Below are 13,861 nucleotides of genomic sequence, written 5' to 3'. Positions count from 1 at the left end.
CTCCCAACATGATCCACCATTCTGTACTCTCCCAGACCATTACATGCTCATATAAATACAGTATATGCTTTGAAAAGGTCAAAATATCCATGTCAGTGGATCCGCAACACCATCATCAAGAAAATCGTCAACCATCTGTCAATGTCAGCACTGATCAACCGCCTCAAGCAACGCACTCACCAGTGAATCCCAGTCATTTATAAAGCCAAGATCAATTTCCTGCAAATCTTGAATCTCTGTACCGTCAGGTTGTAATTGAGCCAAGAACGGTTCAAACACTACCAATGCATCTTGCATCGCCTCTTCACCAGCTTTGATTATGAACTCAACGATCTCAGATTCGGATAAATGTTTCATGATGCCCATGATTTGTGCCCTCAATATCGACAGCATGAGATAGCCTTTGATGTTGGTCTCGCCTGCTTCAATGGTTCGCAAGTTCCATGATTTCGAGTCCTCCATGACTTTCAACAAGTCTGGTCGTACTGGTGCCAGGGAAAAGCTGTCGTCCTCTTGGACCGTGCTCCTCAGTTCGAGGACGAGTAAGATGCTGGACTGCCATGCTGAGAGTCGAAAGAACCCGGAGCTGCATGTGACGAGACGCGCGAACTGTCGTTTGTCTGGAGAGGTTACCATGTTGGCATTGTCTGAGAATATAGTGGACCACATTCTGAAAGCTGATTCGACCGTCATCTTCCGCGAGAAGGCGTAGCTCGGTTCTTGCAAAGAGAGTCCATAGTATGGAAAGTGAAGTGCACAGAAATACCGGCGCATCATGAAGTCACCTACAGACAGCTCAAACTCCGTTGCTGAGTTTTGGCCCCTTTTGCAGTCCTTCAAAAACCGATTGGCTTCCTTGTATGAAGCTTTCAGTTCTGCATCAAGACGCAGTGTCTCTTGATACGAGTCACCGGATTTGAGATCATTGAGTAACTTGACAACTTTGAGACGAGTACCAAATGTCAATCGCAATACCCTTGCTGTCGAAACTTGGGTAAAGACGCTGTTCGGTCTGGAAGTTGCACCATTTACCACGATTTCGTCATCGTCAAAATTCCCGGGCGGCTCAGTATCGAACTCTTCTTCTGTAATCATTGGCGGTCCGCCAGACGAGAGACTTGACTGCAGGCAGAGTTCCAGTATCGTGTTCCAGAGTCTTCGACGCATCTCACAAGCCATTGTCGTAGTTTTCGGTAAAAGTGTGGGATCTCTGTGCAGACCCATTGAAACGGCGGTCCTGAGTAGTGAACCGCATGCGATCCAGGACGATTCGCCTCCCACAGAGACCATCTCCCGGGCAAGAACAAGGAGAATGTTTGTTTGGAGAAATTGGATACCGAGCCTGGATTTGAACTCTGGCTCTGATATCCACGTCTGAACTTCGTATATCCATTGAACGGCCGAGGCTCGTAACGAGAAATTGTCATCGTAGGTCGTCGCGCCCAGCGCAAGCACCAATTTGAGCTGAGCCATAAAGTCCCTATCTGACGCAGCATCAGAGGTCCACAGAGCATCATACTTGTTTCTAAATGTCGGTATGTGAAGTATACGATACACCTTCTCTATACTTTCCAGGTAACATTCGACGAGACTGTCGCAAACGGCCTTGGATGCCAATTCAGTGGTGAGTGGTGTTGGCCATGCTGGCGCACGTAGTGCTTTTATGCGCCTTGCCATAGTCTTGCACTTCTGGACAGCGATAACAAGATCTGAGGTTTCAGTTGCGTACTGGTCAATTGCTTCTATGATGTCTCGGAGCTATTCTCTGTCAGCATCCTCGAATGCGAATTGAAGTTTTGCGCCTTACCAATGGTAATCCACAGACAAAATGGCTTTGCCCGAAGAACCGCGACTTGTGAGAGATGGCTCGAGGCGCCGCTAATGCGCCTACATGTTGTCTTTGAGAGTGCAGGTGAAACGTTCCGCCCAATCTTGATGTTGAGGTTTCAAGTGTTGAAGCTGGCGTTGAGACATTCGATTGCAACGGTGTTGCAGTGGCTGATGATATTTGACTCTCGAGCTGACGCACTCTGCTTCGCAGCATGTCGAGTTCCTGAACAGACGATTGACTGACCGGTGTCGGCGCACCCGTTGAAGAGCTCGCTGCTCCTGTACTCACACCGGGTAATCCGGAGTTTGCGCTCGCGACAAGATCTTCAGGCGTTGGCAGTGAGAGAAATGCATTGAAGTCTCCTCCGATCTCGGCGATATGATCTTGACTTGCGGTGTTTCTTTCAGCTGGAGGAGGATTTTCGTAAACGCAGTCGCCCTTTCTTGCGCGCATGCAATTGCTACACGGCGATCCGCGATTGCAGCGCATCTTGCGCTTTCGACAAAGATTACATGACCTGCGAAAATATTAGCGATACTTCGCGATGAAATCGGAGATGGAGTTGGTACACAGCTGGTCTTCGTCGGCGACGCACAGGTTCCATTTTGGCGGTATTTGATGATGTTGCTTTGCGAGAAGGACTTGGGATGCGGAGAATTGTGTAATTCAGGTGATAAGAAGTGCGCTTTTGGTACTAATGGTTCTCCATTTCCCGGTTTTGAGTCTAACTCCGACCCCGACCCCGAATCCGTCAGATCGTTATTGGTCAGTTGTCTTGTAAGCATGATAGAAGCTAGGAGCAACTTGATCCCTTGATTATCATGCTCAATATAAAAGGAGTGAGCTACCTGAAAACACGACGAGGGAATCTTTCATGCCATTAACGTATTGCATTCAAGAGTCCCTTACCTAGACACCACCTCGACCCCAATTTGTCCCCCATCATGGCCGATCAGGACAACTTCATAAGACTTCAGGACCAGGCACTTTCTGATTCCGGCAACAATCTGGAACAAGAAGAGAAGAAAGTATCCGGTGACCCTCTTGAGCTTTCGCCTGCACCGGATGGAGGTCTCCAGGCGTGGCTGGTAGCAGCTGGATCAGCTTGTATCTTCTTCTCATGTCTCGGTTTCGCCAACTCTTTCGGAGTTTTACAAGAATACTACATGACTCACCAACTTCAAGGACATTCAGAAGATGCAATCGCTTGGATTGGATCCATCTCGACTTTTATCCAGTTCGCTGTTGGCGCTTTGAGTGGTCCCATGTTTGATCGCTATGGTTCTTGGGTATGTTTTCAATTCATCATGAGTTGTTTGATGCTAACTGTTTCACAGGTCCTCCGCCCAGCCGCCGTTACCTACGTATTCGCGACCATGATGACGAGCCTATGTACCGAATACTGGCATTTCATGCTTGCTCAAGGTATCCTCATGGGCATTGCAATGGCTTTCCTCCAGATTCCCGCTTTCGCTGCCGTTTCCCAATACTTTGACAAGAAACGAGCCGCTGCTTTCGGGATAGCCGTCTCAGGCTCTTCTATCGGCGGAGCCGTATTTCCGATTGCCTTGTCAAAGATGTTGAACGACTCTTCTCTTGGCTTTGGCTGGTCCATCCGCATCATGGGCTTCGTCATGATACCTCTCATGTCCTTCTCATGCATGGCGGTCAGACCCCGTCTGCCCAGCAGAAAGACTTCGTTCTTTCTTGTTGAGCCCTTCAAGGATCCTTTGTACTTGCTCGTCATAGGATCTTTATTCTTTCTCTTCATTGGCATGTTTGCACCACTCTTCTTCATCCCGACTTATGCAGTCTCACGAGGCGTCAACCCCACGTTGGCATCATATCTACTCGCCATCACGAACGCTGCATCAACCTTTGGCCGCATCATTCCGGGAGTGCTGGCAGACAAATATGGCCGTCTAAACATGTACTCTCTCGGAGGACTGTGCACCGGGGTTGTCATTCTCTGCATGAACGAAGCAAAGTCCACAGCAGCCTTGGTGGTTTATGCTCTGGTATTTGGTTTCTGCTCTGGAACAATCATCTCCGGCGTGTCAGCAGCCTTCACTCTCGTATCAAGGGACCCGAGAAACAACGGGACTTATATGGGAATGGGACTGGCTGTGAGCTCTCTTGCAGCTTTGATCGGTCCGCCTGTCAACGGTGTTCTTGTGAGCAAGTATGGGGGTTTCTTGCAGGTCTCTGTTTTCAGTGGTGTCATGTGCTTGTTTGGTGGATGTCTTGCTACTGTGGCCAAGATGTGGACAGAGAAGGGGATCCTTGGTAGGATCTGACCTAGCTCTGGTATCAGTGTGGTGTCATCATTGGAGTATACCTGAGGTACTTCAAGAACTGTATTATACTCTACAAAACACGGCTTTTTAATATGTCTGGGAAATAATCATCATGATCTTCTTGTCGCTGCTCATTTTTATCGGTAGTTTCACCACATGGCCTGAGAGCCGTGTATCTCGACCGATTAGTATTGTCGATATCTTAGGAGTCCCTCTTCAGATAAGAAATGCAACTTAATTTCGCTATTAAAATCTGTACTACTCTCCTCTGCTCTACATAACAGGATGATCTCGACTGTTTATGTATCAACCTATCTGGTAACATGTAGCCAACCAAACACGACCTCCGTGTAGCGTGTTTCCGACTCATTCTATATCTTTGAGAGTGAAATTATCTTGTAGGCAGTGGACCTGGGCTAAGATCATGGGGGTTTACGGGACCCATGCAAAGCAAGATACCTAACGCCAACTTGCTGTCTGAAATGAGGAGATAGATCTTTTGAAGGAAGCTATAGATGCGAATTAGTGAATGCTGAATGTGGAGATATACGGAACAATGAACTTACCTACGCATAACAAAGACGCTCTACAATACAGCAGTTTTAGCGTAGACGCCGTTGGGAATAGGAAAATAAATGGTAGATGTCTGCTCCATGTAAAAACTTCGATGCATTTCAAAGTGATTCAATGAGCCTTCCAATCCGAAATTACTTCTGCATTGTGGAAGACGAATCTCGTACGTCAATGTCCATCGGAGAGCCCCCATGTTGTGGTGAGACAGCATCCTCGGCTATCGTTGGGAGATGGTCTTGAGGACAGCCCAGAAGCCTTTTTCGGGCTCGGCTACACCTCTTCGAACACCCTGGAGCAGTCATACCCTGGAGCATCGAATCTAGTGAAGCCGATACATGCTGCCTGTTCTCTGAGACTGATCGGAAATAACGTCGAATAGCCGCAGCAACTGCAGCGTGTCGTGGACAAAGTTCCGTGGGTAAGGGTTGGAGACCATAGAGATAATGATGATGTGGTTTGCGACAAGTTCGTTTCCTGCAAACTCTATCATGTGCCTTGGGAGGCTCCGAGATGCATCTCGTAAGATTCGCTGAGGTGGTCGAGAGCTTGGCGAATTGTGCAGTAAGATCCAGCATTTCTGTCATAATTGATTCGCCCCGGTTCTCCTCTGCAGTAGCAGACTGGTCTCGATCATCTTCAGGGTGGGCTGTTATAGTATTTGCATCAGGCATGGTGATATCGTAAGGCTGTTCTGAATGATGGTCGACAGACATTTTTTGTTAAGGAGGAGTATGAGAATGATATTAAAAGAAAATATAGTATGAATGAAAGACGATATTTGAGCTTTATATAAGTTAGTTTGACTGTAAGAAATCAGTATAAACTCTAGACTGTTTACTAACTTTTAAAACATTTCTATTTTTGTAATGCGCACGGAAAGAACTGTCTATGAGAACCAGGGTAAAGCTTCTGCAATCAAGTGGGTAGCGATGAGTATTGAGTTTACACAGCCTCGTGATATTTTCACGCTGAATGGACATAAGCGATTTAAGACCATCGCTTATGCTTTTGATGAGGTGCAAAAGAAAAACTAGTTCCTACTCAAGCCATAGACGCACGAGATGGGCCTTACAAACTTTGACAAGTTAAAATTTAATTTGTGGCTGGGAGACGGTGTTGCTTCTTGTAACGACGCATACTACGGCGAATTGTCCTGATAACTAGAACCTATCCCCATACCTCACACATAGAAAGTGTTGGTTTAGGTTGTCGGCAATACAGAGAGACCGGTGAGTAATGATCATTGGGTCAAGCTTGTTATGACTCTAAATTGGGCTGTCACAAAGTGCGTTGACCATCAACGCTGGAGGAGACGATCTCGCAATACAGACGCCTGCTTCTACTACTAGCAATTTCAAATGTATTTTTGAGAGGCAGAAGCTCATGAATAGCGTTTAAAAATGTTCTAAAAGTTCTTCAAGATACCCGTTGACTGGTAAAAGAAAAGCACAAAGCGGATTGAGCATATAGAACATGGTACAGAAAGGATCCGGCTTCGCTAGCTCGACAGTCTAAACTGATTAATACAGGTATTAGTATCCCAGGCTTTCATTCATTTTACCTTCTCATTGACAGAGCAACAATCTCTTCTCCTAGTTGTGGCCCCTGTTCTGTGCAGCTTTATGTCACGCGGTTCGGTGCACAACTTTGGGTCCAAATCTCACAAAAACCACACACATGCTTCATTTGGCCAAAGCTTATACGAACGAGCTTATGAGGAGTGAAGGGTATCTATTTTTCATGTGAGCGAGGAGAGTTGCTAAGCCACCACAACGAAACTTCGGAATGGTACTGCAATACCGAAGCAGATAAAAAGGATGGGCTGTGGCTATCCTGGTGAAGACGACCATATTCTGCGAAGAATAAACTATAAGATCATAGACACAGTGCTGCACATATATCTAGGGACGACTGTAAAGAAAGAAAAATGGATAAATAATCAAGATGAAAAGGGAGAGAAGGGTGGGGGGGATTCAAGGGCCACAGAGATGAAAGTGCTGCTGGCTGAGAGTTGGATGGCAGGCTTAGATGACCAGTAAAATGCGCCACAATATGGCTTTCTAAACTCATTGTATGTATAGTGTGAGTTAGGGATAACGATTCGACGAAAGAAAGTGGCAGATGTGATGCTTCCAGCGAAAGCTGCTGTATTGACGTGGATGTTGATGACATCCAAGACGACGTGGGCCGGTAGGGACGACAGGTGCATCAGCCCTGGTCTTGTTCTCGATAGTATAATGCAAGAGAAGAGAAGAACTGAGAATGGTCAAACAAAATCCCCACAGTGTACAATGGAGGGATGCATAGTTGTGAACTTTGTTGCAAAACTTATATCAAAGCTCAACATCATCTAAGACATGCTGATATCCTTATAGCTGATTATTCTTCTTCAAAGTCTACTTGACTTGCATTGGCGACTATGTCTATCTTGTTAACAGGCGTTTTCTGTGATGACGACCTACTTTTGTACCACCCAGGAGGGCTATGGCTTGATGAAGTTCAACCCTTTGATGGCGTTTTAAGTGACTATTGGAGCTTTGGCCAAATCAATTTCACAGCCACTCATGCCGTTTGTGCCACTGCCTTGAAAGCCACTCATGTTGTTCATACCCTACATATAGTGCAAGTTGCTGGCATGGTTATTATGATGGGAAGCAGTAGTTCGGTTGGACAAACGAACCTACGCATATCCTGGCATGATAGGAAAGAGAAAAGCATTGGACGGATCTGCGGTCATAATTGAACCACAACTTGTGATGACGTGTGAAACAGATATGCCAGCACTCTCGACCTCGAGATTAGTCTCCTCAAGTCCAAGCAGTAGCAAAGTCGACGAGTGTACGTGCGAAGCACAGCTGAAGAAGCATCTCGGTGATTACAAAAACGGGGATAGTGTCATGAATGCCAATATGAGATGAGTCTAGAAGAAAAGCCAACTCCTATCAGTTCAGTGATCATTGAATGGAACAAAGACATTGATAAAACGCTAACCCTAAGGAACTAGGGATTTCACAAGAATATTGATGTCAAAAGGCCTTCAACTTCCCATAGTGGTGCCAGAACGGTGATGTGATTGGAGGAAGATGTCACATAAACGCGAGTCTCTGACATCGCCTAACAGCAACTGCAAGAAACTAATGGCTTGGGTATGAGCATGTCTTGTTGGGTGCATAGTTGGTATGCCTGGGTAGCATTTCCGAGGAGTGGTCAAGAGTTAGTCGTCTAAGTTGTGAGCTAGAAGTGTTATTTGCCGCTGAGCCCTGTGGCTGAGAGCTTAATGCAGCCGAGAGAACCTCGTCGAGAGTTAGTCGGGCTGACAGTTGATGCTTGCATCGAGCGCCTGATGTCGAAGAAGATCAAGACGTTTCACAAGCTGCATTAGCAAGCCCGGGTTCCGCATCGATGTCATTGTAAAATATCTTGAGTGTGCAATTTATTCTCAGTGCTGGTCACAGCTTCCAGCCACGCGTCTCAACTGGAAAGAACACAGCAAGCTCATAACTTGAACAACTAGGCAAAGAGGAATGCTGGGGGGTCGTGATGAATCCGAATCTGATGCATAAAGCGGCGATGGGTGCCTTGGGACTGAAGCAATGGTATATGGAGGGCTCCATTAAACGACCGATAGCGAGTAGAACGACAGAAAGCAGAGGAGGGATATGAAGTCGAAAGAGGTTTCGGGTCGCTGTAATATCTGAGTATAGAGCAGTTGATCGACAGATCTTGGAGTTCTGGTAAGCCTTCGAATCCCCAAATTGTCACTCTGGGGCTACATTTACCATTTCAAAATAGCTTAGAGGTTGAAGACTCACAGATTCACCTACAGAGTGGCCTGATGGCTGAACATGGCACAGAATGAATCAACGTCATGACGACTATTTGTGTGGCTTTCTCAAGACTTGAGGCGTCAATATGTCACTGCATGCGTGCTATCGATACGAAATCGTTCCTCCAAAGTATCCTGCAGCTCTCCGTATGGGTTTACAGAAAGCTTTAGTTGCCTCAGAGACAACACTCCACGTGAAGGTATAGCCCATCAACCGCGATGACATAACAAATTCGTCCGCGCCGAAACAGATGATTCAGCAAATGTCTTCCTATTTTGCAGAGAACTCGTACATACTTTCCAGAATGCCTTTCATTATCGAATCGTCCATTATGGGATTTTATATGCCCGAATTTTTATTACAGCCTTGCATTCCAAGGCTGGTGGGATCCGAAGATTCCCGAATCACAATTCTGCGCCTGGCCTTGCCAACTTGGGACTTTGGAGAGCACTTTTGTCAAAGATTCGAGACTAGTCATCTAGTACGGTGGCCATGAAAAGGCGCTGGACATGACAAGTGCCAAAGCCTATCGGAAGTAGTCGGCTCGATGTTTCTGAGTCACAGTGATGTTTAAACCACGGTCGGCATGTAGCAATAATACTACGAGTGCAGTGAAAGTGGATGGTCATGTTTTATGTGATCTGCTTATGACACCACAACAGAGAGGCGACGAGCCAAAGTCTGTGTCTTGACTGGTTATATTTGAACTTGCCTATGCATGATGTTGAAGCCCTCATGTCGTCTCCTTTACTCATTGAGCTATGTGAGTGGTTGGAATTCTTCTTCTGGACTATTTGATTGTGGGCACCATGAGTGTCAAAACTGAGTAGAAAACACCTCTTTTAGATAACCAGTAAGTGTTGATGCAATGCTACTGCGCCTGTGATGTCACCATTCTCGCAATATACCTCAATCGCTCGCACCACCAGCTTGTCCCAGTACCATATCCGCTTCGCAAACATCTATACCAAACGATGATCCTCTACTCTGCCGTTTTGGCGGTTGGTTCTTTGGGATGTTCCCAGGTCTCTCACGTCTATGCAACTTCGTGGAGGTTGTGATTGTCAACTCATGTCGCGTTTTCCAGTCCAGTTTCTTGCGAAAATGAAATGTTATGAAACCAACAGCCGGGTTCAGGCGGGACTATGACAACCTTAGGCCTAAATCTACTAAAGTTTAGGCACTCCTTTGCGAAACTTTACAAGTTTTAGGCTCGCGGCGGGGTTGCATACCGTTGGCTTGGGCTATTTGCTCATCAGAAACGGTCAGACATTGTTGCGACATTAGCAGCTCGGAATACCTTCGTGTCGGAGCGGCCACTTGCTGCTGCTGCCCCGAAGGGGGACGGGATGATGTAGAGGTCTAATTCCACATATGGGTCAGACGCTCAAAAATCGACAATAGGCTGATGGCTGTACTTACGTTGGAGAAACTTCGGTGCTGTGCCAGTCAGTCATTGGATTCTATGCTCGAGAGCATATTGTGAGAGATGGCCAGCGTAATGACCAATCGGCATTTGTATTTCGTTCGGATTTGAGAAAGAGACTCGAATGAGGTGGCGGTAAATAGGGGTCATGTCGCTTTTCATCGGTTGTTGGTTTGGTGGCTGGTCTGTAGGGGTGATGTTCGTCTACTATGTATGAATTCTTACGCTGAAATATCTTTTGGAATTGTTCTAAGAAAGTTAGCATTGCGATAACTTATACATTGTGAAGGGAAACTTACGCGAGGCATTGCGATGTTTTTGTTCTAGAAACACAGATGGTCAGAATCCTCTTCAAACAAACATGTCGGGGAACTGTTGTAGCTGAAATAGGGAATACTTGCGGGAAACTGTTGAAAGTGTCTACAGCCAGTGAAACATCAATGTCAACAAAGAACCGTCCGAAAGTGAAGTCATACATACGGGTGGACAGTTGTGGCTCTGGAGAGGACAGTGGTCAGCAATCAGCTCGCCATCAACATTTGACAGGACATCAGAACTTACCAAAAGAAGAGTTTTACGGCTAAAAGAAGAGAGAAATGGTCAGTATAAAATTGAAAAGAATTGAACTTTGATGGTGGGAATGGGCAAACTCACAAAAGTTGACGGTTGGTTACTCTCATATTTGTGGTGATGGCTCATTCCTACACTGTCGCAACAAAGGCTGTTGTTCAGCACTTGCAACTGGCGCGATGATAGAGGCAAAATTATGCTCACGTTGCTTTTGTGCATTGCAGTGTGACCCGTGATGGGTCTCGGCGCTCAGTCGGATTGTTTAGGCGCGTTGGAGATGCTTGTAAATGATGTTTTGATGAAGCGCGTTGATGAACAAGATCTGCTGACGGGGCAGAGGAAAGTGAAGGCGTGGATGAAGAAGGGAAATGAAGCCGTGATCACGGAAGTGGGAGCTTGTTTGAGCCGTTGAGTCAGGAAGGGGTTAAACTTGCCGACTGGCAGTGACGGGCACCTCAGCAACAGGGCAAGAACTGGATCATTTGTTTTGCCACGTTACCGCTCAACCATTCAACCTAATGTACGTAAAAGTTATGGTGAAGCTCGCCTAAACTTAGAGGAGACTTTAGAGCACTTTAGGCCTAAGCTTTGTTAAACTTAGGCCTTTCTCATCTAATAACCAAGTTCCATGGGTCTATGAAACAGTGCCTCTGCCGGTTTGTGTTGTGTGGTTCGCAGGGCCTCATGTCCATCTTTAGGGTCTCTTACAGGTGCATGCTCACCGCCGTATAATTCTATGATCTTCTGATGTTCAGTTCGGATTTTTCGAGGTTTCTGTGCTTGCTAGTCTTGTATGTAGTTCAATCCGCCAAGGGCTTTGTATTAATGTAAATGTAGCTAGTGAAACAGGTGGTAGATTACAGATGCGTCTGCCCCCTTTGCATCGAGAATTTCCTCTCCTATCTAATCAAGTCTCGTGGACGCAGGTTATCCCGCCTCACGACAAATTTCATTAGTTCTTCGGGAGGGAGTCGATCGTCCTGCTCCGAATCCGATTCGCTCAGATTATACTTGAATCTCGGCTCTCCGTACTCGATTTCGGACAACTTGTCGCCTATCAAACGATCGAGCAAGGAGAGAAAATCAGATAGTGGGCTCCTCCACTCGAGTTAAGAGGAATATACTTCAAAATATTCGTGATCGCAATCCATGCAGATCAGATGATAACGAGCCTGTTGTTCACTCTCGACGTGTCATAGAACGTTTCTATCGATAAGTTGAACCACCTTCCTGTATTTCTTGTTGTGGGCCTGGTCCAAAAGTAATCTGATCAAAAAGGCCAAAGATGGAGGATAGTTTTTGACGCGGTTATCCGGACTGAAGTTTTTAATCGTCTGATACCAGGATGGGTCAAACTCAACAGCGATGTTGGTGATGTCCCAAGTCATATGGCGCCCCAATTCATCCTCAGCCTCGAGAAGAAGGGGGTTCCAGCTCTTAACCAGTGGTTCCCATGACACGGCAGTGACGCAAAATATATCTCGCTCCATATCGGCAACTTGACGCCAGGGTTCGTAATCGCCTTTCCTGTGTATAGGTCCTTTTAGACCATAAATTGGAGGAGGAAAAGGTTCCGAGTGAAACCAGATGACATCACCAAGACCTTTATCCTTGGTGTTCCCCTGCATGTCTGGCCAACCCTGATTACTCCAATGCTTCGCAGCAACATCTCGTGACTCTTTGCAAGCCGTCCAAAGACCTGCGTGCCATAGATATGCAGATCTGTTTCTAGGACCAGCCGTTTGCCGTTCGCTGTTCAAGGGGGCGAGTTGCCGGTTCTCATTCAATTTGACGTAGTGCAGACCAAAACGACCACTGCCCCAGTCAAAACATGCATCTTCCCATATTTGCAGCCTAATTTCAACAGGCAAGTTCGGGAATTGGTGGAAAGTGGCTCTACTCATGGTGGATCGAGCGTGGTTTGACGTTGATTTGGAAGTCTGGCAGGTAAAAGAGACAGTGGAGGGTGTTTGTGCTAGGGTTGAAAACTGACTAAGAGCTTTCTTTTATTTGTAAGTAGTTCGACTTAATGGCTGATTGTACAAACTCCGTGTTGGTAAAACCTTGAATTACAATCGCACGAGCTTCTGATATGTGAGTGATGAATTTAAGAAAGTCATCTTGTGACCCATGACTTTAGGTTTATTTCTTCAATCATATTGACAAGGCAACGAACAAAGGTTGAATGAGATCACGTAAAGAAAACACCGCCAAAGCATACTCTCGAGTATCCTGTTTTGGTCTTGTTGATTGCTGACGCTAGTTCTATTAACTCGCTACCATGATCTGAACGCTGAGATTCAGATCCGCCATGTGCTATGGTTTGGACAGGATGCTACTGGCGGATCATTGGAGCTTGTTTGTCCCGTCTCAGAACTGGTATCAGAAAGTCGGCATCGAGGAGGTGGCCCCAACGTCTTTGACAAGCCGCATTCAATTTGCCCAAGAACAAATAATTGAGATTTTCCGCAAAGTCGTCCATAGGACTGTCCGGATGTGTAATATGCGTACTAAAGCTCATAAGCGACCCTAGTTCTACGTACTCCTGGCCGGAATCGAAGATCCTACATCCAGCATGCCCTTTAGTGTCGTATGATTGCCATTCGGATACATCGTCGATCAACATAACCTTCGATCGGCCCCGAAGATAATTGTCGTCGGTTGCAACTTCGAAAAGTAGTCTGATCGCAAAGGCCATCGGTGGATAGAGGTCACGCAGAACAGTGGCGAAGTAGGTAGTCTCCACGGCCTTCTGCATTTCTTCGTCCCACGATGGGTCAAACTTGATACCCATGTTCAGAGGTTTCATCAATCGCCTTCGACCTCGGGCATCTTCGGTTTGTAGATATATCGGTCTCCAAGGTCTCAGAAGAGACTTCCATGAATCGGTGGTTATGACGCATATGTCTCGAGTAAGATCTATAACTTGGTCCCGGGGCAAAGAGTCGGTTTTCTGGGGGGAAACTACCCTCTTGCAACGCCAATCGCGTAACTCACAGCGCATGCTGACGAAAAGACGTTTGAGTTTCTTTACTGCATCATGAGATTCCCTACAAGCTGTCCAAAGCCCTACGTGGACTATATAGGAATGCCATGTGTAGCCAGATTTGTTGCTTGAGTCATCAGTCTTCCAATCGTAGTCCCGAGGCCAGAGATTTCTATTTTCGTCCATATACAGGTAGTGAATGTTCCTGCGCCTCTCTCTCAGCTGCAAGCAAGCATATTGTCAGATTTGCTCACGCAGCTCGAATGGTAGTCGGGGAAAGGAGTGGAATGTGGTGATGTCCATGATGAGCTTCAGGTGTCGGCTGTCACTGGCGGCTCAAGTGTTGGCTGA

The 13,861-nt window shown here is 46.4% G+C and overlaps 5 protein-coding genes across 5 annotated transcripts; 1 reads left to right on the top strand and 4 right to left on the bottom strand.

Moving 5' to 3' along the window:
• Window positions 1–78: 78 nt before the first annotated feature.
• Window positions 79–2,435, bottom strand: FPRO_12279 (uncharacterized protein; the record flags this gene model as incomplete). Its single annotated transcript, XM_031224058.1, has 4 exons — window positions 79–135; window positions 181–1,758; window positions 1,808–2,348; window positions 2,401–2,435. 4 exons carry the CDS (start codon window positions 2,433–2,435, stop codon window positions 79–81), a joined length of 2,211 nt encoding a protein of 736 aa, XP_031089355.1.
• A 340-nt stretch (window positions 2,436–2,775) lies between these two features.
• On the top strand, window positions 2,776–4,128 carry FPRO_12278 (uncharacterized protein; the record flags this gene model as incomplete). The annotated part of the gene is made up of 2 exons (XM_031224057.1): window positions 2,776–3,120; window positions 3,169–4,128. The coding sequence occupies 2 exons, from the start codon at window positions 2,776–2,778 to the stop codon at window positions 4,126–4,128; spliced, it is 1,305 nt and encodes a 434-aa protein (XP_031089354.1).
• A 707-nt stretch (window positions 4,129–4,835) lies between these two features.
• Window positions 4,836–5,372, bottom strand: FPRO_12277 (uncharacterized protein; the record flags this gene model as incomplete). The annotated part of the gene is made up of 1 exon (XM_031224056.1): window positions 4,836–5,372. The coding sequence occupies one exon, from the start codon at window positions 5,370–5,372 to the stop codon at window positions 4,836–4,838; it is 537 nt and encodes a 178-aa protein (XP_031089353.1).
• A 6,051-nt stretch (window positions 5,373–11,423) lies between these two features.
• FPRO_12276 (uncharacterized protein) lies at window positions 11,424–12,152 on the bottom strand (the record flags this gene model as incomplete). Its single annotated transcript, XM_031224055.1, has 2 exons — window positions 11,424–11,504; window positions 11,775–12,152. The coding sequence occupies 2 exons, from the start codon at window positions 12,150–12,152 to the stop codon at window positions 11,424–11,426; spliced, it is 459 nt and encodes a 152-aa protein (XP_031089352.1).
• Window positions 12,153–12,859: 707 nt separating this feature from the next.
• Window positions 12,860–13,696, bottom strand: FPRO_12275 (uncharacterized protein; the record flags this gene model as incomplete). Its single annotated transcript, XM_031224054.1, has 1 exon — window positions 12,860–13,696. One exon carries the CDS (start codon window positions 13,694–13,696, stop codon window positions 12,860–12,862), a length of 837 nt encoding a protein of 278 aa, XP_031089351.1.
• Between the last annotated feature and the right edge of the window lie 165 nt (window positions 13,697–13,861).

This window comes from Fusarium proliferatum (assembly GCF_900067095.1).
Source record: "Fusarium proliferatum ET1 genome assembly, contig: FPRO_scaffold015, whole genome shotgun sequence".
Lineage (NCBI taxonomy): Eukaryota > Fungi > Ascomycota > Sordariomycetes > Hypocreales > Nectriaceae > Fusarium > Fusarium proliferatum.
Note: the sequence above shows the minus strand (reverse complement) of the source record. Positions and strands in the feature narration are given on the sequence as shown.